General features: G+C 42.8%; 2 protein-coding genes across 11 annotated transcripts in view; one reads left to right on the top strand and one right to left on the bottom strand.

Moving 5' to 3' along the window:
• GULP1 (GULP PTB domain containing engulfment adaptor 1) overlaps positions 1-25,593 on the bottom strand; it is a 240,868-nt gene extending 215,275 nt beyond the window's left edge. For 6 of the 10 annotated variants that reach the window (XM_059393010.1, XM_059393021.1, XM_059393023.1 and 3 more), the window contains exon 1: positions 25,477-25,593. The gene's annotated coding sequence lies outside the window, so the exon portion shown is untranslated. Of the gene's footprint in view, positions 1-25,215; positions 25,397-25,476 lie in introns of those variants that run through there. The other 4 variants (XM_059393015.1, XM_059393014.1, XM_059393011.1 and 1 more) reach the window with 1 other exon arrangement.
• On the top strand, positions 23,701-26,525 carry LOC132013364 (collagen alpha-1(I) chain-like). Its single transcript, XM_059392996.1, has 2 exons — positions 23,701-24,883; positions 24,985-26,525. The coding sequence occupies exons 1-2, from the start codon at positions 23,701-23,703 to the stop codon at positions 26,523-26,525; spliced, it is 2,724 nt and encodes a 907-aa protein (XP_059248979.1).
• Positions 26,526-26,727: the final 202 nt, after the last annotated feature.

Below are 26,727 nucleotides of genomic sequence, written 5' to 3'. Positions count from 1 at the left end.
AAATACGAATTAGGAGAAAATCGTAATTACTTCACCCCCTAAAATTTGGCAGATATCATAAACTTTTCTCACTCACCAATTAGGGTAATTTACAATAGACAAGTGACATTTTGGCTGATGCTGAAGATTAGCTTGCCAAGGTATAAAAAATGAACAATGAGAAAGTGGAAATGAAAACACTGTGATCATAAAATCAATCTCCTTATGGAACTATAATTTCATTTACAAAAAAACATTTCTTGTTACATCCAGTATCATTTTCTAAGTGATATAACACCACAATACAAAAATAATACTTCTAATAGTCTATAGAATAAACTATTCTATTGTAAAATACCTTATAAATAGGTTTTTATAAAAACACACTGCATGGTTTAGTCATATACTTATATAATTTGGTTTATTATTATAATTTCTAAATAAAAACCATATCCTCAACTATTCATAGAGTTATCCATTACTATGGCATCAACATACAACTTTTTGTATGTTTCTGCTCTTTACTAGTTTGGCCGCATATGTGCATTTCTCACATTACTATGGCAACAACTAAGAAATCAAAAACAAATCCCTTTTTATCATTAAGCGGCACTTTTCAACACATAAACATTTTTACAGCTTGCACCCAAATATGCAGAAATAAACTTGAAATAATGCAAAAGATATAAAAATAAATCCATGTAATTATTTCAACAAACACATGCAAACCAAGTTACTATTAAATTCAGCTAAATACATTTCTTTTCAGTTATCATCGCTTCTTAGAATTTGTTTCCTAAATCACCATCTGAAATTCCAGTTGAATAGATAGTGTCATCTACATTTTGCTTCCAGAATAGCTTTTAAAAGTACAAACTCTATTTCATTTCAATCTCGGAATATTCCAGTTCAACCTGAGAAGAAACGTTTTCTTAAGGACTGAAGTCCTCATGTGGGCATAACCATGTTCAGAATCTTATATAACCAGAAAAAGTAGGCCACGAAAAATCTTGTTCCTTCACAAGCAGTGTGAGGAGGTATGAGATGGCCACGGCAAAATTTTACAGAGCGACACAGCTCATGGCACAGACTGGAATGTTTCTGCGAACGTCTCTCACTACCGGCCCTCAAGTAACAGGCTAATGTGGATCAATGTGCAGCTGTGTCCCTGCCCCACTTCGTTAGCCAACATCTGCAGCTTTCTAACAGCTCTTCCCAAGGCCGCGCTTCAGTACACGCATGTTGGATGAGGCGTGCTTTCTCTTAAGGAAACGGGATCTTGAATTCCTTCTTTCTCCATTTATCATCAAGTATTTGAATGCCAACTGTGCCAGACACTGGGATAGGTTCTGGGTCCCGGGAATACGCAAGTGCACAGCAACTCCTGCTCCCGCAGGGCTTCTGTGGCAATGAGCAAGAAATAAAAGTAGCTTAACACCTAAATACACTATGATTCCTCATTCCTCCCTTTCATTTGCAGAAAGAGACTAAGTAACTTGATCAGTTAGTACCAAGAATCTAGTAGAAAATCCAAGGGTCTACAAGTAAAAACACACAAAAAATGCCTCTACAGAAAGCACTACAAGACTTCATTTCAGTACTATACCCAAGAACAGTGTCTTACCATGTTAATTTATAAAGATCCTTTTATAATGAATTGTCTTCTTTATTTTCTTTTTTATGAAAAATTCTTTGAAAGAAAAAGAAAATGTCTTTGGGTATGTTTTACAGTTCTGATGAAATACTTGTGACATAAAGAGAGTAACAAGTACAGGTATGCTGTTTTTGAATGACACTGATGAAACTAAAAAGACCAAAACAAGGAGAGTCTGAAATCTCCTTCAATGATCTTTTCCTCAAATCTGTATTCTTCTGGCAGAATTAGTTTATAAAAATCAAGTCTGATTTATGAAAATAAAAGTGTTTAATAATATAACTATATTCAATATACAGATGCAGGTTTATAATGTTTGTCATGAAATGCCTAATATCAATATAACTGCCTAGTAACTAAGTTTTCATTAACGTAGAAAAATTCATTTTGTCAAAGTTGGTTCCATCTACTGACAGTTACTACTACGTACTCATACTTCAACCACTGGTTAAATTCAAGATGGGGTGAGACTCAGAAAAGCCCAAAATGGAGTCACAAACAACAAGGAACTCTACAATACAGCTGTGGTTGCGTTTAAGCATGGCTTTGTGAAAATGAATTGCAGAGATGCTCCTCGGAGAATTCCGGATAACCTAGTGAGGTCTGTAACATCTTGTCTTTGACCAAGGGTTGAAGTTTACTTTGCCCAGCCTACAAAAACCTTATTCTGCTTCTGGGATGGAGCCGTGTGAACACGGAAGCCCTGGTCAGCTAAACCAGCCCATTCTAGAAATGCCTTAGATTAGGTGCATTTTGGTCTTCTTGGTCCTTAGTAACACAAAATAGTTCTTCTGAAATATCTGGCAAGCCAGTCCTTTTTTATTCTACCCCTGTACAGTGATTTAGATCTCTATTACCTATTCCTGGGAGGGAAGATTTAACTTTGGAATGGAAACTGTGGATTCATCTTTGGGTTCTCCTCAGTCAGTTCTGTTGCCTTTTCATTTTCGGATTCCTGTTTCCTACCATACCAATGCTCTCAAAGGTCAGACCCAATGGCACGAACGATCACTCATGCCACCAACTTTCAAATATGCACCCACATCCCAGGACTTACCCTTCTTTCCAAAAAGCATACCCAATTTACTGTAGTGCATTTCCCCCAAACGGTCCCCAATCACTTCAAACTCAGAAAATCCAAACTGGAATTCTCAGTCTTCTCCTCCAATCACATTCTTTGTCCCCTACATCCTTGTCTTGGTGGAAGGTAGCACCACCATCTAGTCAGTCAATCAAAGTCTACACATGATCCTCTTTATTCCTTCTTCTCAAAATGCTCACACCTGATCAGCCAACATTCTACAAATGAAACATCATGCCTGTACATCCTTCTCCAACCCCACCGTTACCTCCGACACGTGGGCCTTTATCATCTCTCATCTAGACCATTTAACATTTCCTAAGTTAGTTCCACACAGCTACTTCTCACTTCTTCATTCCATCTTGCCCAAAAGCTGTGAGGTTTCGTAAGTGCAAAGTTTACCAGGTTCCTTCCCTCCTTTTTCCTTTACTCTCTTCTACCTGAAAACCTCGAAGGACTCCACACAGCTCCTGGTGACAGCACTTTGACTGAGGCACATGTGTACTCAGGGAAACATAGTATCCACCCAAGGGGTAAACAAAGTCACAGGATTAATAGCCCATAATCCTGGAGGACTGGTATTGCCTCATTATAATTCAAATCCATTAGTTTTACTTTAAAACAAAGTTTATGGAGTAGAAGGTCAGATTCAAAGGAATCTGAGACTTGTACTTGCCACCGGCATTCTACTTGAAACAGGCAGATTAAGCTTCAGTCAACGCTTCCTGGACATGGGAATGCTTTGGAGGAATCTAACACAGTAGTGGGCACGGGAAAATGGTTTGAAAAGTGTTTTGAATAAATGAAGGTCTGTATGATTAAATGGAAAAACCTCTAGCTTTAAGCCACTTAGCACAAAATTACTGGCTCTCCCTTATTTTACAAATATTATTCCAGGAGACTGATTACCTCATTGAAACTTCAATTATTATCATGGTCGGACCTTATAAATCTTCTTATACAATGTCTCAAGCTACAAAATAATAATGTGCTGATAGGAACTTTAATTATTTATTGATTTTCAGAGTCCTGGTATTTTCTTAAAAAGGAGACTAAGGAAACCCAATGCTGACTGCTCTCCAAACCCAACACATGGGGTGAATTCAAAATCCTGGGGTCCCAGGAGGAGGTACATGAGAGAGAGATACATAAGAATCTGATGGTGTCACTAAAGATGTTGGCTTTTGGGGCGCCTGGGTGGTTCAGTGGGTTAAAGCCTCTGCCTTCAGCTCAGGTCATGATCCCAGGGTCCTGGGATCCAGCCCCGCATCGTGCTCTCTGCTTAGCAGGGAGCCTGCTTCCTCCTCTCTCTCTCTCTCTCTCTCTGCCTGCCTCTCTGCCTACTTGTGATCTCTGTCTGTCAAATAAATAAAATCTTTAGGGGCGCCTGGGTGGCTCAGTGGGTTAAGCCGCTGCCTTTGGCTCAGGTCATGATCTCAGGGTCCTGGGATCGAGTCCCGCATCGGGCTCTCTGCTCAGCAGGGAGCCTGCTTCCTCCTCTCTCTCTGCCTATGTGTGATCTCTCTCTGTCAAATAAATAAATAAAATCTTAAAAAAAAAAAAAAAAGTGTAAAAAAAGATGTTGGCTTTTATACTCCTCTGTGATATATAGGAGATTCATATTATCATCTTCAATTTACATTCAAGAACATAATCTCCCAAGGATCCCTAAACCAGGAAATGATGGATCCACAGGCAGGACTACACACGACAAGAAAACACATAGCGAGGGGCCAGGTTTACCTGTGTCTCAGGAAGTCACTAACTCATTGGGGTCTTCTCCCATAACGTCCCACAAACTTCACACTTCGCTTCATCTTTCCTTGCAAAAGTCCAATACTTTAGATGTACCGAGGCGGGGCAGAATACATAAGTAAAAGCCAAACAAAGCCTCAGTACATTTTTGTTTCATGGGTTTGTTTGTTTGTTTCCTTATTTTTTTCTTTGTTTTCAAAATTTTAACAGGAGACATTTCTTTAAAAAGTATTAGGGGGAAAAATGTTCAAAAGCTGATTTTTGTAAGGTTTTAATTTTAATACCTTGAGGAAAATTTATATCTTAAAGACTTTTCCTGTGGTAACTGTTTTCACGTGCAAAGTCACAAAACAAAGCATAGCATGCTCTTAGCCCTTCATGGAAATGACGCATTTTAAATAGCAGACCTGAAAAATAGATTCTATCCTTGAGATCCAAGCAACTTTAATGCCTATGTAGACATCAAGAAGAGCCTCATAGACACAGCCTCTTCTCGGACCCAAAATCCGTTGAGTCCAGGCACGTGTGGGTGCTAATGTGTATCCAGAAAACAATGCAGAAAATAATGACCTAAATGATCCAACTTACAGCCCTCTAGTCACCGTTGACACAGTTACTTGTTCAAAACGAGCCAAATCTTGGAAGTGCTAAGAAAGATAAAGCAAAAGGGCCCAGATGGGTACAAGTCCGTCTGTAGCGCGCTCCTCCTTTCTCAGTCATCTGTCTCCTGCAGGGGACCTGCGACTCTGCCAGAAAACACTGCCACACGATTTATGTTTCTCTGATTACTTCTTTTCTGTTCAGACGGCAACAATCTGCAGTGTTCCACACTCACCTTTAATACTAACGTGATCTGAAGCGATGAAATTTTACCTCAGGGTTCTCCTTCAAGTTCCTCCTGCCTCCGTCCTAGCACATTACCTAATCAGTTACTGTACATCTGCATATTATCTGAAAAAAGTCAAATTACAAAGGTGTGTTTTAAGTGACCCCCAACTCTAACTTAAAAATTAAGAAAAATGTCATTAAAATGGCCAGATCATTTTTGTTCTTTTCTACTCTTCAGCACTCTTAAACTTGTTTTGATAGCATGTACTCATTGTGCAAGTGTTAATCTATATATGCCAAAAATGGTAACAAGAGTTTTCTCCTACGTAATTTTAGGATTAAGGATGTCTCACGTGGTTCACATTAATATTTTATATTATAAATTTTCTCCCATGATATTTCATTTGGGTATAAAAAAGAAAATTATTCTACAAAAGATGAGCTCAGTTCAAATTACAGAATGTTTTAAACTAGTGTGAGTTCTCTTTCTTTCTTTCTTTTTATGGAAAATACACAACTTTTTGACAGACAGGTAGTCAAACAGACACTCTGCACCTCTCCAGTCTTAATCTTTTCTAAGTCTCAAATAACACACCACATTGAAACTATTCCATTTGCACTTATAGTTTAGAATACATTCATTTAAATAAATTAGTGTATCTGTTAATCAGAGGTTTTTATATGTTATATATTTTACATATATGTTTTAATGTTATATTTTACCATTCAATTAAATGCAACAGCATGAAACTACAATCTGTCTGCATAATAATGCCAGCTGCCATTTACCGACCGCCTACTAAGTGACGGCCAGCACACTTCATGCAACAGCTGTGTTTCATTCTCTCGAGAAACCGTGTGAAATTACTACACACAGCACCTTACAATTTAAGAAGAAGACCTGTGCGATTAGATTGTCTGCTGAAGAGCATCCAGATTGTAAATATCGAATCCTATCTCCAAAGAAGTCAAAGCTCAGGCTTTTTCTATAATATAGAAATTTCTGCAACATGTTATAATGATCATGCAAAACGATATGAGCTCCGGTGCCCATGTGTTTGAAGCATCGCATACTCTAAACGTGAAGCGCTAACTCAGTAGCATACAGTATACAAAAGCAGGCTTACAGCATATGATCAGAACAATATCTGCTATTGATCAACCTACTTTCGCAATAAAGTCTCATCATTCTCTCAAAGAAACTCAGTGTATTTGTGGGCGCTATTAACTGATTTGTATCCCCACCCCCAAGATCCCTAACTTGAAGACCTAACTCCCAATGCAATGTTATCTGAAAGTGAGACCTTTGGGGCATGATTAAGTTTAAGAATCCTAAAGGGCAGAAAAATCATAAAGCTGTAATAAATACAATGATAAGTCTCCAGTGGTCCTCGATATTCTCTGGGATCCTAACATGCTATCCTCGTCTGCACATCTTATTCCCCACAACAACAGAAGCAACAAGGAAGTCTGCGTTCTCACTATCCACCCTTGCAAAGAGCTGAGGCAGGACTGCTCCGCCAGAGGCTGCTCACTCTCAGCTCAGCACAGCACCGACCACCCGGCATGACTTCATCATACAGATACTTGTTGGTCTCTCCAGACACTATCTGCCAAAACTGCTTTAAGTATAAGAAAATCTCTTTTGGAAGAAATAGTATCATTAAAATATCCATACTTCTCAAAGCAACTTATAGGTTCAGTGCAAATCCTATCAAAACACAAATGAGGGGTGCCGAGGCAGCTTAGTTGGTCGGATGTCTGCCTTCAGCTCAGGTCATGGTCTCAGGATCATGGGATCAAGCGCCATGTTGGCTTTCCTGCTCAAAGGGGAGTCGGCTTCTCCTCCAACCCCTCCTTACTCTCTCTTTCTTTAAAAACAAAAACAAATACCCATGACATTTTCCACAGAAGAAAAAAACAGATAATCCCACAATTTGTATGGAACATTAAAAAATCCCAAACAGCCAAAGCAATATTAAGAAAGAACAAAGCTGGAGGTATCATCTTATTCCCTCATTTCGAACTGCGTTACAAATCTGTAGTAATTAAAACAGCATGGTATTGGTATAAAAACAGACATAGGGGCGCCTGGGTGGCTCAGTGGGTTAAAGCCTCTGCCTTCAGCTCAGGTCATGGTCTCAGGGTCCTGGGATCGAGCCCCGCATCGGGCTCTCTGCTCAGCGGGGAGCCTATTTTCCCTCTCTCTCTGCCTGCCTCTCTGCCCACTTGTGATCTGTCAAATAAATAAATAAAATATTTTTAAAAAATAAAATAAATAAAAACAGACATATACATCAACAGAACAGAACAGAGAGCCCAGAAATAAATCCACACATATATGGTCAATTAATTTACAATAAAGGTGCCAATAATACACAACTGGGAGAGCTTTGGCACAGCAAAAAAAACCATCAACAAAATGAAAAGGCCACCTAATTGAACAGATGAAAATATTTGCAAATTATGTATCTGTAAGGGGTTAGTGGCAAAAAGATATTTAAAAAAACTCATAAGATGCCATAGCAAAAAACAAAAAACAAACCTAAGAAAAATGTGCAGAAAATCTGAACATTTTTTTCTTTAAGAAGACATACAGATAGCCAACAGGTACGGGACAAGACACCCTGCAGGACTGATCATCAAGCAAACACAAATCCAGACCACAGTGAGACACCGCCTCCCATCTGTCAGAACGGCTATTAGATAAGGTAAGAAATATCAAGTGTTGGTGGGGGTCTTGACGGAGGAAACCCTTATGGACTATTAGTGGGAATATATGGTGTAGCCACTGTGGAAAACAGTATGGAAGTTCCTCAGAAATATTAAAAACAGAAATACCACATGACCCAGGACTTCCACTTCTGGGTATTCACCAAAGAAAACAAAAAAACACTAATCTGAGAAGGCAGCAGGCACCCCATGTTCGCTGCAGCATTATTTATAATAGCTGAGCTATGGAGAAAAATCTACATGTCCACTGATACATAAATGTGGTATTTATATTTAATGGAATACTAGTTAGCCATTAAAAAAGAATGGAATCTTGCCATTGTAACAACAAAGAAGGACTTCGATGGCATTTTGCTAAGTAAATAAGTCAGAGAAGGACAAACGCCATATGATCTCTTTTACATGTAGAATCTAAAAATAAATCACAAAGCTCATAGGTACAGAGAACAGACTGGTGATTGCCAGAGGTGGTGGGGTGGGGGAGTGGAGAAATTGACAAACTGTTGTTTTTTTCTTAATTTAAATAAATTGAATTTTTTAAAAAAAGTATAATGACATACCTCCCATCTTAAAGAAACGCTTTCTGTAGTAGAACTCAATTCCCTTTTCAGTTTCTGTACTCTCTCTGAGTCTACTGGGAGGGAACAAAATGCATGACCCCCAAATATGCCACTTTGGCACTTGGATTATTCTCAGCTGAAAGCAATGAAGACCCAGCAGACTCAAGACAAACTTTGACTTCTCCCTTAACCACCTAAAAGAATTTTTAAGGGTGTTTGGCCCCAAAAGAGGGCTATTAACAGAGGTAACTTTTTATCTGAAAGACCTTTCTGTATGACAGAGTGTCTAATTGCCAAACCTCTGTTCCTCTTACTGTCCTGTAATAACCCTCCCCCCCTGTGAAGCCCCAAGTTCCCCATCCCATTCGTTAGCTTAGCATAGCATATAAACTTCAACCAACTGACATGTCCTTAGGTCTCATATTTTTTTATGAGGCGCCTATTAACTTACATAATTACCTTTTTCTCCTGTTAAATCATTTTATGTCAATTTAATTAACAGACTACCCAAAAGAACCAAAAAGGGTAGAGTAGAAAAATTTCCCTCTCCCACACCACACACAGATTTGTCTTCAGGTTCTAGTTTAAATACTCTCCTTCACAATTAACTCACCAAACACGTGATTCTATCAACATGGTTCTCACCATAATCACCAATGACCTTTATGTCAAGTACATTAGACACTTTATCTGTGTATTTTTTTATTGATTTTCTATACCATTTAACACTATTGATCATCCCCTTCTCAAATCTTTTTTTTTTTTTTAAAGATTTTATTTATTTATTTGTCAGAGAGAGAGCGAGCGAGAGCGAGCACAGGCAGACAGAATGGAAGGCAAAGTTAGAGGGAGAAGCAGGCTCCCTGCGGAGCAAGGAGCCCGATGTGGGACTCGATCCCAGGACGCTGGGATCATGACCTGAGCCGAAGGCAGCTGCTTAACCAACTGAGCCACCCAGGCGTCCCTTTTTTTTTGTTTTTAATCTTGGCTTTTATAACATCGTATCTCCTGGGTTTTCTTCCTTCTCCCTGTTTGTAGGTTTTGCTTTTTCCACCCTGATTAAAATACTAGTGCTCCTTGGAGCCATGTCATAAACTTCCCTCCCACTATGTAAACTTTTCTGTTTATGACCCTTTCTAAGCTAAAAACTCATAATCTGAAATCTGGTAACTTGTGTGTGTGCATATATACACAGATATACAGACATATAATCAAAGAATTCCTGTCCCCTTCAAAGTTCCTTCTAGCTGGACTAAAAATCAAAATCAAATTGACATAAAACAGATTAATAGGAAAAAAATCAAATATAATAGCATATGTAGGGGGAATCCATACAGACATATAAATTCCAAAAATAACCAGGTAGAATGAAGTATCTAGATCACCCTGAACTAAGGAGAAGTGGGTGGGGAGCTGGGACTTCAAAAGAAGAGCAGATATTTGATAATTAGATGTTTATCCTTCTACACACATGGGTCATTCAGGCAAATTTACCTCTGGGTTGTTATCTCTCACTAACAACCCATATTCTAGAAAAGATCAGCAATTTAGATTCTTCTATATAATTGAGAGGGCAAAATTTCTCTCGAGCCCATAGAGTTCAGCTGTCTTCAGCTCAGAATAATCTTCATGCCAAAGTGGCCATCTTGAGGTGGCCCCAACAATACATACATATACACATATATCACGAGCCCACACCAAACTTCTTCACTACAGGTGTGTGTGTGTGTGTGTGTGTGTGTGTATGATTGTATGACTACTGGACATCTGTAACAAGATGATTCAGACACATCAAAATGTGTCCTAAACAGAAAATCATTATTTTTCTTCAATAATTCTATTTCTACCTGGAAGTTGAAGAAGTTAAGAAGAAGTTAAACACCCAGGCTGCCAAAACAAAAAATCTTAGAATTGAAGGGGAGCAGAATTTGCCACCCCAAAATATGCCTTTGGCATAAGGATTATCTTGAGTTGGCTATTTTTAAGAAACAGCAGATGTAGGAAAGCTCTGAAAACCGAACAGAAGGAACTCCTTTGTAAGGGACATTTATAAGGACATACTCCATTAGTAAAAAGGTGTCTCCCTCTCAAGCAGGAAGAGAAGGATGAACAAATCTCTAAAATTCATCAGTGGAGAAGACATTGACTTAAATCTGTATAACAGCCACACCCTTGTTAACTGTGTTTTCCTAGAAACCTCCTGCGACCAGATTCCCACCCTCCCAACACCTTCCTGTCTTTGGATGGAGATGGTATTTAAGGTGATGGCCTGGGTCATTTGGGGGAGTTACTCAGCTTTTCTGGGTATCTCCCATGTATACAGGAAGTATACATGTTATTAAACTTTTGTTTCTCTCTTGTTAATCTGTTTTTTTTTTCTCATTAATCAGTGTCCCCCAAGAACCTAGAAGGACAGAAATAAAATTTTACTCCTGTACAGAATCAGCACTTATACCATCCACTTGCCTACCTCCCACAATTGTTAACAAACCATCAAAATGTACACATTTTTTCTCTTGAATAAAAATAAACTTATTTCTCATCACCGTCTACCATCTTCTCTTGCCTAGGCTTACTAGCAGACCATCTATTCAAACATAAAATGAAGATAACATCTTGTCACCACACTGTTAGAATCTTCCAGGATTTTTCGTTGTTCTTTGAATGAAGCACAAAGTTTGAATTAGAAAGCCCCCAAGATCTGATCTCTGACTCCCTTGCTTCAGCCCCAGCAATTCTAGTCTGTCTTTCCCTTCCACTCTGTTCTCTAGCTGTATTTCAAGGCTTCTAGTTCCATAGCTAAACTACCACTGACTCCTTGTCTACGATTTCCTACGTGCTTGAAACACTCTCTCCACTCTCACTGCCTCCTACACAGATGTCTTTCCCCTAACATGTATATGTCAAAGTTCCTGTGTGTGATTCCAAGCATTCAAGAGAACCTTGTAATAATACCCAAGTTATAAAATACCATGACAGGTCAAATATCTAACAGTTTATGTCAAAAAATTTGAAAAAAAAATCAAATATTAAAATAGGAAAACTTTGAATATGGTATTTTGATTAAGAAATTTTGGGGGTGCTGGGTGGCTCAGTTAAGCATCCAATTCTTGGTTTCGGCTCAGGTCATGATCCCAGGGTCCTTAAATGGCGCCCCACATCAGGCTCCTCACTCAGTGGGGATTCTGCTTAAGATTCTCTCACTCTCTCTCTGCTCCTCCCCCTACTCGTGGGGCAGCATTCTCTCTCTAAAATAAATAAATAAAATCCTCAAAAAAATAAAAAAAAATTTTTAATTATTTAAAAATAAAACTTAGGGGTGCCGGGGGGGCTCAGTGGGTTAATAAGCCTCTGCCTTCGGCTCAGGTCATGATCCCAGGGTCCTGGGATCGAGCCCTATATCGGGCTCTCTGCTCAGCAGGGAGCAATCAGTCAATCAATAGATAGATAAATAAATAAATAAATAAAACTTAGACTACCTGAAGGACAGAAAAGTTCTTTGAGGTTGTCTAGTCCTTCCTCTCAGTGAAGGAAAATGTTGTCAAATACCTAAGTGAAAAGTATTTGTGGTGCTATTAGAAACTATTAATATTAATGATTTTACATCTTATGCTTTATTTACTCAAACCTTATCATTTTGACAAAACCAGAAGAAAAAGGGATTAAGAAAATGTCAGATTTTCTCACTCAATATGTTAACCCTCCAGACAAATCAAATCAAGCAAAAGCCAAAGCAATATGCAGACAAAATTTAGTCAATGGGTTAATTTTTATGCTTTAGCTCAGTAGGATAAAATGAACAAATATCTTGTCACAGGAGTTCCAAGTTGCCACATCATAGAGTGGAGAGGAGCAGCTCATCAAGCCAGAAAAAACAGGGGAATCAAGCATCAACCAGGTGTGTAGACAGTCAGGTATGTAAAGGCATTCTACTCGTACTAGTAAAAAGATCTACCCAGGCTGACCTAATCCTCCAGGATGACTGCTGATGTCAACGGCACACTCCCTCAGCTAGTATAGTAACTAAAACATTTCCTCTCCAACTATCTTCCCTGGTCTAAGTTGTGGAACCTAAGACAAGTTTCATAAACATTTATAAATTATAAAAAAACAAAAACAAAAAAAACATAGCACAATGTTTAATAGTAAGCACTCTATAAATGCTATTTGTAGAGAAGAACAAATATCTTTTTCCTTTACCTCTCTTAGCTCTTGACTGGGACTCCATAGCAAAAGAGAGATTTACAAGAGAAAAAATATATATACTTAGCTAACATGACATGGGGCCTTCTTAAGGAAAGGAAGACCTGAAGAAATGGTTCAACTTGACCGTTTTCATGCTAGGTTTGAAGAAGGGTTACAGTCTTGGAAAAACATGATAGAAGAAAGATTACGAGCTTAGTATATACAGCGTAACCTGGGGAACTTAGCCAGATCAGTCAGATTCCTCCCCAGGTCCCTGTGCTTTCAGAGATCAGGATGTTCCTTCCTCCCAGGATACAGATACCTGCTTCAGAGGAAGGTCAGAAAGCACCCCCCCAATGCCACGATCTTCAAATTCCTTCCCCTCGAAATAGGAGATAGTTCAAGGTGCCGTACTGTGAGGCAGCACACCCAGAGCCCTGTGGTATTGTTATCATTTCTCTCGTATTCAAAAAATTCACTTTTGGTGTGGATTCATAGGTACAATGGGGTTAAGAAAAGAGTGCGGGTTCCACAAAGACCCAATTAGAGACGGTTTAAGGGGTGGAAGCCTGTTTTCAGGTCTCTGGTTGACTCACAAACGGAAGTTAGAACATGAATTATCTGGATACTTACCCACTTCCTCAATTAATATCTGCTGTAAACCAAGCTGCATTTTCTACAAAAATTCCCAAAGGAAATAAGCAGAGTCCCTTTATATTCATTGCCATACCAAGAATAATTCATTCACATTCAAAGACCTAAGAATGTGGTTCCCTTTTAAGCCAGGAAAAAGTCAGAGGCCTCCTATTCCCTAAGGGCAAAGGGATGCCCCCAGGACAAGTCCTCAACAGCAGCTTCTGCAAGAACAAAAGTCCTCTAAGAATTGCAGCACTTTGTAGGATGGGGTCTCTCTGGCCTCGCTTTGAAAGAAGGCCATGATCTCATACAGGAAGCATCTCGGGCATGTTCACTGCATTTTTATGCAAAAAACTAATATGCACATCTGGATTACAGTAATGTTGACCTCTCCGTCAGCAACCACTCTTCTGAGGTCTATCTTGAGGTCTGTCTTCTATTCCTTCCGCATTCAAGTTACTGGCTACGTTCCTCCCTCCCCAACCCAACGCCTTCTCCAAGCTTCCAACATCCACACGGAGAGCATTCTAAGACAACAGCCTGTTCTTTCTTGAACCAATGACCCGGCTGCCACTGCTCTGATGCAGGCTCTCGACGAATGAAGGATTTCCACCTGCGGCTTCACCGGCTGCTCTGCTTCACCTGCTCTGCCCGAACAACCTTTAGCTTCCTCTTTCTCACACCCCCTCACCCCAACTAAGCTGCCCACTGTGACACTTACTTATTCTTTGACAGATTATTCCTGGTTTTGCTTGCTTAAACCACTGGTTAACAATCATTTTCGCTAAGGGCAGCATCAGTGCTCTAAAATATATTACACTACCGCTTTTATCAATTCTCAGCTTTGGAGAATTCCTACCATCTTTAAAGCAAAAGGGCAAAGACTCAGATCGCCATACCTTGATACAACACATTACAAAAACCAACATGCATAATGTTAAATCATAAAAAAAAAAAAAAGAAAAGAAAACTAACTCAAGAAGAAGGTGGCAGAAAATAATTAAATTGCTAATGGTGTCAGTGAACTACAGTTTTACAAAACTAGGTCCTACTTAAAAGTGTATTGTATGTCTGCATTTTGTATAACCTCTGTGAATGGATCTGTGCTTCACAATTTCCTTTAATTCTACTCCTACCCGCTTTATTTTTTTATATTTAAATACTTATGTTAGTTCTAACAGGACTTCAAGGTTAAATTATTTAGATGAGGTGTGAGATTCTTTCATTGATTTTTAATGTACATTTAATGTTTCCAATACACTAAAGCCACCAATCAAAATGGTGTCATGTTATGGCATGACTGGGTTTTAAGTTTCTATTTCAAATTTATTTTGTTGAATAACGTATTTCTGAGATATATGTAGAATTTGCTTATCTCAGAATATGCTTAAGATGAATAATAACATTTGTGATTTAAGTAATAAAATATTTTTATACAGTAATAGCAATAATCATATCCAATGTTTACAAAATTCAAGTGGTCTGCACATTTTAATAACCTAAATTATTACTTCTAAATTATTTCATATTAAGATACCACTTAATAACTGTTCTAATTAAGATACTTTCTCATTTAAGTAACTGACAAGTTTAGTTCAAATTCATTTGAAAAAATAAGAACTTCATTATTTCACACAGTAGTAAGTCCAGAATTACGGAAGGTTGATTTACGGACCCAATAATGGCCTCAAACACCTACATTCTTTACATTTTTTTCTGCTATCATTAATGTATTTGTTTTGCCCTCAAGCTAGATTGCGTAGTGGATAAAGGATGACCTCCTATAGCAATTTCAAAACGCCTATTCCCGAGAGAACCGATATCAAGAGCTGGCACATGCCTTCTCATCCAAGTCCCTTTGCTAAGTGTAAAGACACAGCTCTCCTGTCCTATTACTTCATGTAACTGAGGATGACCGTGGGAAGGAATGGGTCCCCTCAATAATGAATCACTAAAAAAGAGAACAGAAGCACCATGATTATTAACTTAGGCTAACTGAAATTTCACTTTTTTAGGAATGAACTTCCTTTCCCGGAGTCATGTGAGGTAGAGTGGACATGTGAATTAACACCAGAGTTCTATGAACAAAATGGAATAAGTAAATTATCTGAGTGACCAATCAATAGTGTCTGCCACAACATGGAAAGGGACAGGAATCTCTGAAGTGAAAATACGCTCATGAATCAATGTGCAGGAAATGGAAAGGAGAATTAATTTCAGATAAAGGATCACATCTGGCTTCAACTCATCATTGTCACTCCCAGGAAGCTGAAGATCCCAACATGGGAGCACCATAAAGAAATGATAATTTCATGCTTACCATTAGAGAAGACACAAAGTGAAGCCAAAACCAAGAAACAGACTGAAAGACAGTCAACTCTCCTTGTGATCTGAAAGTTAGTCAGTTTTCAAATACAAAAAATTATATTGCATCCGCCCCTTGAAGTTTTAAGGTGCTCCAGACCTACCAAAATTGGACATATGAATGTAAGCTCTATACAGCAATTATCTAATTAATAAGTTTAAAAGTATTATTTTTGTCATTTATTTCCAAAAATTGAATCATCAGGTTCAAATAAATATCAATAAAGAGACTAATTTCATAAATGGAGGTATCTCAAGAGAAATGTCAAGCCAAGCAAGAAGAAAGGAAATATAGTGCAATAAATTCATCACATATGCTTCCACTATAGTTCCCTTTCATAATGCAGGAATTTGTTATACTTTTATGTAGTCTACACTTGTATCTTCAAAAAATCACTGGCATACATTTAAATTTTTCACCAAAAGTAGTCATGAATAATACACATCATATGACCAAATACTTAATGTTAAGTAACTCAGTGACCGATGCATAGAAAAAAAAAAATCACTTCTATATATACATAAAATTATTTTTTTCCTTAGTATTCAAAGGAAACTAGTAATACTGGCATAGTTCCTACCAAGTAGAAGATACAAATAACTGTTCAACATATCTGTTCTCTCTCCCTCTTTTTTTAAAGATTTTATTTATTTATTAGACAGAGAAATAGAAAGAGCCAGAGAGTACAAGCAGGCGGCATGTCAGAGGGGGCGGGAGAAGCCGACTCCCTGATGGCCAGGGAGCTTGACACTGGCCTAGATCTCAGGAACCCAGGGATCATGACTTGGGCCTAAGGCAGCTGCTTAACTGACTGAGCTACCCATGAGGCCCATATATTTATTCTCTCTTGTAAAACTAACCTATTCTCTCCTGGAACTTAACAGTGTAGTGGAGGAGACAAAACATTTATATGTGAAAAATAAACCAGCACCACAAGGCAAAATTCCCAGCTCAATCATAACCATTCCAAATATAGTTAATGCTATAAAGTGAAAAAGATAAATCTGCTTTTTAAATTTACATGTTCTGAAATGAAATATAAATCCTTTTGGGCTGAACTGTCACTAAACAAGATAACCAAAAACTGCACAAGTTTCGTAAATAAAGCAAATAATCTACAAAATAAGCATTATTTATTAGATTTACTTTCAAAAATATTTGGGATATCTCTGTATAACATAAAATTGAGTTAAATAACTTTAATTTCTTTTAACCTCATTAAATGACAGCAAAACCGGGTGCCTGGGTAGCTCAGTGGGTTAAGCCTCTGCCTTCAGCTCAGGTCATGATCCCAGGGTCCTAGGATCAAGCCCCACATCGGGCTCTCTGCTCAGCAGGGAGCCTGCTTCCACCACCTCTCTCTGCTTACTTGTGATCTCTGTCAAATAAATAAATAAAATCTTAAAAAAAAAAAAAAAAAAAGACAGCAAAGCCGAATGGCACCTCTGAAAAAATCAGTATAAATGTCCAGGAGTTCTTAATCTGTTTTGTGCCATAAATCCACTTGGCGGTCTAGTAAAGTCTATGACCCCTTTCTCAAAAAGTGCTTTTAAATGCATAAAATAGAAATTATGTAAAAGAAACAGACTTAAAATTCCATTGAAACATCTGAAGACATAGCTACATGCCTATAAACACACCTACATATGAAAAAAGAGTCCCTAAAAGCAGATGTAATTACTATCGCAATTTCAAACTAGTCATAAGCATAAAAACATCCCAATATATGTGCAGCCACAGCAATCAGACATGATGATAAATGGCTGCAACTTCTGGAAAGCTACAGGTACTGTTAAGATGTGTGTCTGTGTGCACATGCGTGTGTGAGAGAAAGTTAGGTGTTCACGAGAGTAATGATGTCATTGTCTCCTATCCAAGTTCACAGACACCGCGGAATGGGAAAAGGAGAGCATGCTCAGTTCTCTGTGACTCCAATTACACATTAGTTAGATCTGGAGAGATGGGGAAAGAAATAAAAATAAGATAGCAGTTTTTTAAGATAAGTCATCCAGTTAAAGTGCTTAAACTTCTATATGTAGTTACTAATGATTAAGATTGTCAACATGAGGGCGCCTGGGTGGCTCAGTGGGTTAAGCCGCTGCCTTCGGCTCAGGTCATGATCTCAGGGTCCTGGGATTGAGTCCCTGCTCCCTGCTGAGCAGAGAGCCCGTTTCCTCCTCTCTCTCTCTGCCTGCCTCTCTGCCTAATTGTGATCTCTCTCTGTCAAATAAATAAATAAAATCTTTAAAAAAAAAAAAAAAAAAGATTGTTAACATGAAGCCAGAAAGGAGAAACATCTCTAACAGTTCCAAACTCCCCAAGTTGGTCCTACATCTCCTGCCTCTGGCATCTGGTCTGTCTTTTTTTTTTTTTTTTTTTTTTTTTAAGATTTTTATTTTTTTTTTTGACAGAGATCACAAGTAGGCAGAGAGGCAGGCAGAGAGAGAGGAGGAAGCAGGCTCCCCACTGAGCAGAGAGCCCAATGTGGGGCTCGATCCCAGGACCCTAAGATCACGACCTGAGCTGAAGGCAGAGGCTTCACCCACTGAGCCACCCAGGCGCCCCAGCATCTGGTCTGTCTTGAACTGCCTGTCCCATCTGCATCCTCTGCCCAACAGTTATCACCACACTTTGTTACCAGACAGTGGTGTGCCTAATGCTGATAAAGAACTCCACCCCTACTCCATCCTCTCCAGTGTAGCACAGAATTTAGGGAAATAACAAGTTCTATATAGACCTATTAAAGTTAGTTTGAGATACATCACTGTCATTTACCACTAAAAATTAGGAGAGAACTACAAAAAATTTTGAAAAGTGGTGTTCAATAAATATTTATTAAATTCAACTGGATTGGGTGCCTGGGTGGCTCAGTCAGTTAAGGTCTGCCTTCAACTCAGGTTATGATTCCACGGTCGTGGAGTCGAGTCCCACCCTGAGTCTCACATGTGGCTCCCTGCAGGAAGACTGCTTCTCCCTCTGCCTCTGCCCCTTCCACCACTCGCTCACTCTCTCTCTCTCTCTCAAATAAAATCTTTTAAAAATGCAAATGGGTCATATCAGAATCCCCTTACTTGTCAACTCATAATTTAAACAGTTACATTTTCCAGAATGAGAAGAGGGGCTTATATAAAAAGGTTGCAAATTTTTATGAAAACCTAGAAGAAAATCAGTATCTCACTGAATAAGGAAGTCTCAAAGAAATATTCATTATATCATGTCACAAAACTGTTCTTTAAAGCCTTCTCTGCACCACTCTAGGAAATTTCCTTTTTCCAAGTCGATCATAAATTTCCTAGTCCACTTAATCTAAGCAATGACGCTTAAGACAATTCAGTTGTTTTAAACTTAGTGGTTTAAGCCATTCTCCTATCCATGAGCCGAAATGAGGCATTAAGACAGAAATAACAATTCACAAAATTTCTAAACAGTATCTACTCCCATAAAGAAGTGCTAGTTTATAGATCTGAAACAGACTTTTACCATTTCAGATGTAATTAGATAATTTCAAATACAACTCATTTATTCAAATATGACTCCTTAACAATTCTCTTCACTGTGTTTTGCTAGCCTTCACTTCAAAAGCAGTGCCCTCTGAGTAATTATAATCAATTACTAAATACAGCATAGAGTTAAATCTTAGGAATTAATTCAGTTATATAACTGTTCTTTACAATAAGCCAAATTTTGTATTTTCGTTACCAACAATGATCACTATTTATGTCGGAGGACACGTTTACGGTTATAATAGTGCACATCCTCGAGGAGGTACCTGGAGAGTTCCACCATCGACCAAATTTACTAGGGAGTATTTACCAGGGAGTTGCACAAAGACAAACAAAAATGAAATAGATTACAGAGAATAACATTCATGTTGACCTTTTAAAAAGATGTCACTAAGTTCTCTTCCTAAATAAAACTCTTTTCAGTACTTACCACACTATGTTTTAACTCACACAAGTGGAAATCTGAGTAAATTAACCTATTTGTTATTAAAATTTTACTTTAAAATATAGGGCTCTCTTAATGGTTGTAAACAGTTATGAGAGAAATTGAGAGGCTAAGATCAAGTTCATTCTCTTGTAGCAAATCTTAATTACTTCAAACTTGGAGATTTGCTACCACAGCAGAGATGGTTCTGTTTGCTTTTCAGCTAAAGCGCTGTGTGAGATCAATATTACCTCATTTACAAACTGAGACACAGAGCTTAGTTATCGTCTCGTGAAATAATATATAACATGTGTCAATGTTAGCCAAATCCTTAATGATTCAGTTAGCAGGTTACTTATGCTCTGTAGTTTCTTCTATCAAAGCTCCCAACAAGCTGCTTCCAGCCAGTTAAAGAACGGTCATCATCTCCCGGGGGCAGTGGATTACGGACTGCACCAGTCATTCCACCTGCTCTCTGCTGGGAGCTCTGGCGCAGCTCACGAAGTTCCCTGAAATTCTTAGAGGACTTGGGGTCCAAGTTTCAGGAAACAAGTCAAATGTAATATCTGGTAATCCTGAAAGAAAAAGCTATAAAATCCCAGGAAAACACTACCTGTATACCCAATTCTCACTTCACCGTACCTTATAAACACACCAAGCAGAGGTACCTTCGGAGCAGTGAATTCACCTCAGCCACACATCTGCCTGTGTTCTCCTTCCGGAGAGCAGACAGGCCTCCACGATTCCGTCACCATCAGAGCCATTACCCAAGACCGAGGGACAGTGGGTAGCAGATCTTTGCCACTATTTTTCTCTACATTTACAGGCATAAATAAAAGCCTGAATGGTCCTTCTGGGGGGGGGGGCCCTCAAGAATCTCTAGCAACAGTTATCTAAAAAGGATTTTAAATTGATGGTTAAAATTGGTGTAGAAATATCAATTAACTGAATACGTTTCCCATAAAAGTATACCTAACATAATAGAGAAACATCAAAGAACATACATGTCAAAATTATATGTACATATAAATACTTTATAGAGATATAAATACTATATAGACATAAATCTATATATACAGAGAGAAAGAGGCATTAGTCACCTAAGTCTTGGAAATTTCTAGGATATATTCTAAATTTCCTCTTCAGAAGGTACATGATAAAACCAATATGCAGATATATTTATATAATGTTAATAGCAAAAACAAATATGAAGTAAAAACAGCTATTATTATCTAGATATGCTTTCTTAGGTATACCCTCTAAAATACAGTGTTATTCAGAACTCCTTTAAAAAGTCATATTAAATCTTTGAAGCACAATTGTTATATTAACTCATTCATTCCTACTATGTGACCTGCCTTTCCAACACTATCCTTAAGTACCCAAATATCGAAAGATGAAATGAATTCCAAATTCACCATAACTATACCATTACAGTGAGAGCAGAAAATTGGCATTTATACTTTTGTGCAATATTGTGTCGATTAACTGTCTTCTGGTGAAAATAATCATGAACTGTAGGTATCACAGAGTGGCTGAAAATATTTTCTTAGCATAAACCATATACAAGACTAGCAAATAACAGAATCTTTAAAAACAGTTTTACGCAATGACTTTTAGCCATTATCTTTAAATTAAAGGCCTGATTCCAATTTCATACCTCCATTGCTTGAAAGCAGAGATTTCTTTGCTCAAAATTTATACCATTTTTCCTCTTCCAATGTGAACATATTTAAGCTCCCATAGGAACAAGTTTAAGTTTCTTGATCTCTAAATGTGCTAAGTCAAGCGCTATTAGACCCACCAGCCTCTGACAGTTAGGACAGGGCTCAGGTAACCACACAGCTGACTGCTGAAGTAACTACTTCTGAATTCATTGTACTCAAATAAAATAACATGTTTTTGTCTTTTAGAGGTTTTAGAAAACTACGATTTTATAGAATGAATCACAAACTGCTCTGCTACATGAAATTTAAATAAAAACTATCTAATATTCAGCAATGGAGATTAAAGATTTTAAGATTTTTAACTTAAAATCAAAAGAAAAATTGAATATTTTACATTAAATTTACTATCCTAATATATCCTTGAAAGTTCACTTGTCCTTTTATTTTCAAAAAAAAAGGGCCCATTCTGTTACTATAACCATAAATTGTACTCTTATAACCCATATACTACTTTTTTTTTATACATTCACCATTAATAAGATAGTCTAACAGGTCACCCACATGATTCAGTCAGTTAAGCATTAAGACTCTTGGTCTGGCCTCAGGTCATGATCTCAGGGTTGTGAATGAGTTCCATGCTCAGCAGGGAGTCTGCTTAAGATTCTCTCCCTCGCTCTGCCCGCCCCCATGTATGCTCACCTGCCTGTGCTCTCTCTCAAAATAAATAAGATCTTAAAGAATTTTTTTCAAATAGAAAAAAGCTATGATGAAGTATTTTGCCAAAGATTTTATTAAGCAATTTTTTTTTAAGATTTTATTTATTTGACAGAGAGAGAGATCACAAGTAGGCAGAGAGGCAGGCAGAGAGAGAAGAGGAAGCAGGCTCCTCGTGGAGCAGAGAGCCCAACGTGGGGCTCTATCCCAGGACCCTGGGATTATGACCTAAGCTGAAGGCAGAGGCTTTAACTCACTGAGCCACCCAGGCGCCCCTTTCTTAAACAATTTATCCATGCTTACTATTTTCTTTTTCTAGTATATTGACCTGTTCACCTGAAAAATAAACACCCATGCATACAATACAGTACATTAAGCTATAAAAATAGGCGGTTCGTTTTGCTAATTGACATGTCAAACTAAAAATGAAATATTCACAATTACCATGTGTGAAACAAGTTCATATGTTACAGACACCAAACAGACAATAAATTAAATGTTGGTAAAAAGTAAAATAACACAAACAAGATTCCAATGCTAAGAAGTTCAGAGCTAGGATTTGAATTCAAGCTTGCTGTTGCCTTGGACATAAAAGATATGCAACAAACAGTGTTTGAATCATTTCTTGAAAGGCTCCTAAATCTACCTTCTAAACTCTTAAAAGGAAACTGTTGTGGCCTTTGGGAAAAGAAAGTTTGTTTGTACACCGTAAATGTAATTTTAGTCCCTCAAGTGTTATTTCCGAGAAGGAAGCCAAATTCTGGAAATATATCTGGTAACTTCTCATAAAGGCAAAATTGAGCTGGACTTAAAATATAACTGGTCCTAACTATAAATATAAACCAAAAGAAAAACATATTAATTTGCTGATTGTATTTTTCTGAAAGAATGACTCAGCTTTAACCAAAGCAAAATCTCACCCAATACAATCAAAGATTAAAATTTGATGAAAGCTATGATTCAAATGCAAAGGTAGTCACTGTTTCACATTAAACAGATACATCACTGTAACACGTGTATACTAGATATAAATATTACTATTTTACCCCATAATCTCAATTGAATCAACCGAGTAATAAACTCTATGACCTTTCAATTTCTAAAAACCTATTAACCTAACTTCACCTCTCAATGCTCACAGTAAACTTGTAATTATGGAAAGAAAAGTTTCTTTGCAAGTGGAAAAACTGAAATCACCGGGAAAACACTTTGCCAAGGGTGACTCATGAAGTCAGTCTCAGAGGGCGGCCTGACACCTGATTCTCATGGTGTCCAACTCATCAACCCAGGGGAAAGAAGCCCGCATAGGCGCACTGGACCGTCCAGCCTCCGAACTCACGAGAGCAAACCGACCTCCCTGGAGAGGACGTAAGGAAGGATGGGGACACAGGAGCGTCCGAGTCACAGATAAGGCTCCGAGTTCTGCCTCATCCGGAACCTGGACGCAGCAGCCCTTCAGAACTGGGCCAGCACTGTGGGAAACAGGGAGATCACCCCAAGTTCTCCTCTCGCAGCGGAAAGGGCAAGACCTACTCATGGGGGCCACTTGTGACGTTTTCCCGTCCGAGGGCACGACCCGAAGCTGAGCCACCCAGAACGCCTCGCCGGAGCGCTCCATGCAGGTGGAGGAGCGTCCGCTCCACGCCCCAGTCCCGCAGTCCCAGCGCCGCCCAAACCGGGAAGGTCAAGGTCAGGGGACTGAAGCGCAGCAGGCCGAGCCCAGGCTGAGAGGACCGACCGCAGCAAAAGGCGAACCTGAACACGAGGGACCCGCACCGGCGGCGTCAGGCCGGGCCACCGCACTGCACCGCGGGCGGGGGGTCAGACCCCAGCGCCCCTGGCACCCCCGGCCCCTGGGCTCGGTTTGTCCCCTGTGCCAGAGGGCTGAGCCGAGTCACCCGCACACGAAACCCCGGTTCAAACCCGCGTACCAGCAGCTCCTTCCCCGCCGCCCCGCACGCTCCCCGCCTCCCCCATGCCCGCCGCGGCGCCGGCCAGGCCGCTCTCCGGTCCGCGTCGGCCGTGAGGACCCGAACACGCTCCGGCACGGCTCAGGGAGGCCTTCGGTCCCGCGGCGGGGGCACCTCGGCCGCGCGCGCTCGCAGCTGGGCGGGGAGTCGCCGGCGCCGGCCCGACGCCGGGTTTTCCGGCCGGGCTGCGGGCTCGTGCGGGGGAAGGGGCACGGCCGGCGGGGAAGGGGCGACCCGCGAGTCCGGACCTCCCCACCCCGCACGCGCCCTGCCGTCCGCGCCTCCTTCAGCACCGGGGCGCGCGCTCGGTGTCCCCGCGCTCGCAAGGCAGCGGGACACCCACGCCCAGAACTTTCTCTCGCGCGCGGACGCGGCGTCTCCCCGCAGCAGCGGGCGCGGAGGGAACGCACGCAGGGCTCCGGGGGACGGCGCCGCGGTCCGGCGACCTGCACACCGCGGGCGCACGCGGAGTGCCCGAAAGTAGAGCGAGTCCCGCCGGGAACACTGCGGGGACGCGGGAGGAGCACCAAGCCGGCGTCCCGCACACTAAGCGCGCCCGCAAGTCCCACAGCCGCGTCCGCGTCCCTGCTCCACCCGCACCGCGTCCGGCTTCCTGCTCGGGACCCGCCACGTCGTCCACGCGCTCCGGGACAGCCGGCCCCGAGCCCCGTCCCCGCACACGGGGAACCCGGGCGGGCCTCCGGGACCACAAGCACACCGGGCCGCCCCGGCTTCTGCTCCGGGCGCCGAGCCGGCCCGTGGGGAGTGAACCCGGCGGCGAGCCCGGCGGCTGACCCAGAGCCCGAGGCCCCTCGCCCCGCCGCGCCGCGCCCCTGACTCGGGGTCCCCACGGGGCACCGCTGGACCCACGCAGCGGGGGCTCTGGGCGCCGGCGCGGCCCCGGACTGGGCCCCCGGCCCTGGCTTTGAGGACCCCCGAGGCGGCCCGGGACCGCCCCCCCCGCCCCCACCGCCCCCACGCCCACTCCGCCCGGCGCCAACAAAGCGGGGGTCGCGCCGCGCCAAGTTTCGCTCCGGGGTCGTGTCGCTGGGACCCGGCGACGACTCGCGGGTCAGTCCCGTCGCGCCCGCGCCCCCTCGGCGGCGCCGGTCCCCCCGCCCCCCGCCCCGGCCCCCAGGCCGGACACGCGCCCCAAGTTACCACAAAGGGCCGGGGAGAGGGTCCGGAGCCGCGCGCCGGCCCGTCCCGCCCTCGCCGGGCTCCGCGTCCTCCAGGCAGCCACGCCACCGCCGTCAACAGGTCTTCGCCGCCTCGGGGCGGGAGGACGACCCCGCGCCCGCGCCTCCCCCTGCAACCTGCCCGCCGGCGCCCCGCGCCCCCCTGCCCGGCGCCCTTCCCGCGCGCCCCGGCCGGACTGGGCTCCCGCCCGCCGAGGCCCGGCACCGCGCGGCCGCTCCTTACCTCCCGCGCCGCCGCAGTCGGCCGCGCTGCGCGTCCTCGGGGCCCGCCGGCTCCGCCCCCGCTCGGAAAGTTGCCGGACGTCGGCGCGGACTCCGCACCCCCGGCCGCGGCCCGCCCGCCTCCCGCGCTGCCCGCCCCGCCGCCTCCCGCGCGGCCGGAGCGCTCACTGGCGCGGCGGGGCTGCCTGCGCGGGCCTCGGGCGGGGCCGGCGGGACGCGGGGCGCCCCCTGTCGGCCGGCGGGAGCGCTTGTGGCGGCGCGGGACCCCCGCTAGCGGGACGGGCTGCGGGCGCTGACGGGCTTCAGGGCGCGGGCGGGCGCGGGCGGAGGGGCCTAGGAGCCGCGGGCAACGCGGGAGAACCGGCCGGGGCAGCGGAGGCCTTTCCCGACCCGCGCCGGGACGGAAGCGAAACCACGCCCCCCCCGCGCCTCGCCCCCCCCCCACTTTCCCTGGACTCCCCCGGACACCCCCCGGGCTGTGCCCTCCCGGTGCGCGCGGATCCCGCCCCGCCTTCAGACACGCGACCCGCCGCCACAGGCACGTGCCCATCGGAGCCCAGAACTGCGCGTGGGGCGTGCGGGAGACACCGCCAGCGGCCTCCCCGCGCGGGCGGACCCTGGTGCGAGCACCGGGAAGGCGCGTCCCCAAAGCGCGGGGTCCTCGACGTGTATCCGAGACGCCCGGGACGGAGGCTGCGAGGGTTCCGTCCGGGGCTGAACATAGACGGTCAAGGGACAGCGGCTTGTGAGGCCGGCGGAGGGGAAGGGCCGCGGTGCGCTGCGGGGCCTGCAGTCGGACAAGCAGACCCTCCCCGACCCGACGGCCCACTCCACGCCCGCGACGCCCCGCGGATCACAGCTGCCGAAGGCGCTCGTGCGGTCAGACGGGCAGAGGCTCGGCCGCAGCGGCGGGAGCAGAGCAAGGTCAGCGCAGAGAAGGGGCCCGGCGTCCATGCAGTCGGCGTCCACGCGCCCGGCCCGTTCTTCCCACCGCACTTCACCGTCGGGAGAATGAGGCGGTACCGGGACCCCCCGCCCCCGCCTTGTTGACTGAGCAGTTTTCTTCCCGCTGGAGAAGACGCGGCCTGCGGTTTCCGGAGCGGACGCTAACCCACGGGACCGGACACTAACCTGCGGGACCGGTCGCTAACCTGCGGGACCGGACGCTAACCTGCGGGAGCGGAGCTAACCTGCGGGAGCGGAGCTAACCTGCGGGAGCGGACGCTAACCTGCGGGAGCGGAGCTAACCTGC

This window comes from Mustela nigripes, chromosome 3 (genome assembly GCF_022355385.1).
Source record: "Mustela nigripes isolate SB6536 chromosome 3, MUSNIG.SB6536, whole genome shotgun sequence".
In the NCBI taxonomy this organism is placed as follows: domain Eukaryota; kingdom Metazoa; phylum Chordata; class Mammalia; order Carnivora; family Mustelidae; genus Mustela; species Mustela nigripes.
Note: the sequence above shows the minus strand (reverse complement) of the source record. Positions and strands in the feature narration are given on the sequence as shown.

Bases quoted from the DNA above. Each gene is read 5' to 3' on its own strand.
- LOC132013364 (XM_059392996.1), top strand. From the start codon at position 23,701: ATGCAGGTGGAGGAGCGTCCGCTCCACGCCCCAGTCCCGCAGTCCCAG. The intron at 24,884-24,984 runs GCCCCTGACTCG...CCTGGCTTTGAG, and splicing joins CCCTCGCCCCGCCGCGCCGC to GACCCCCGAGGCGGCCCGGG.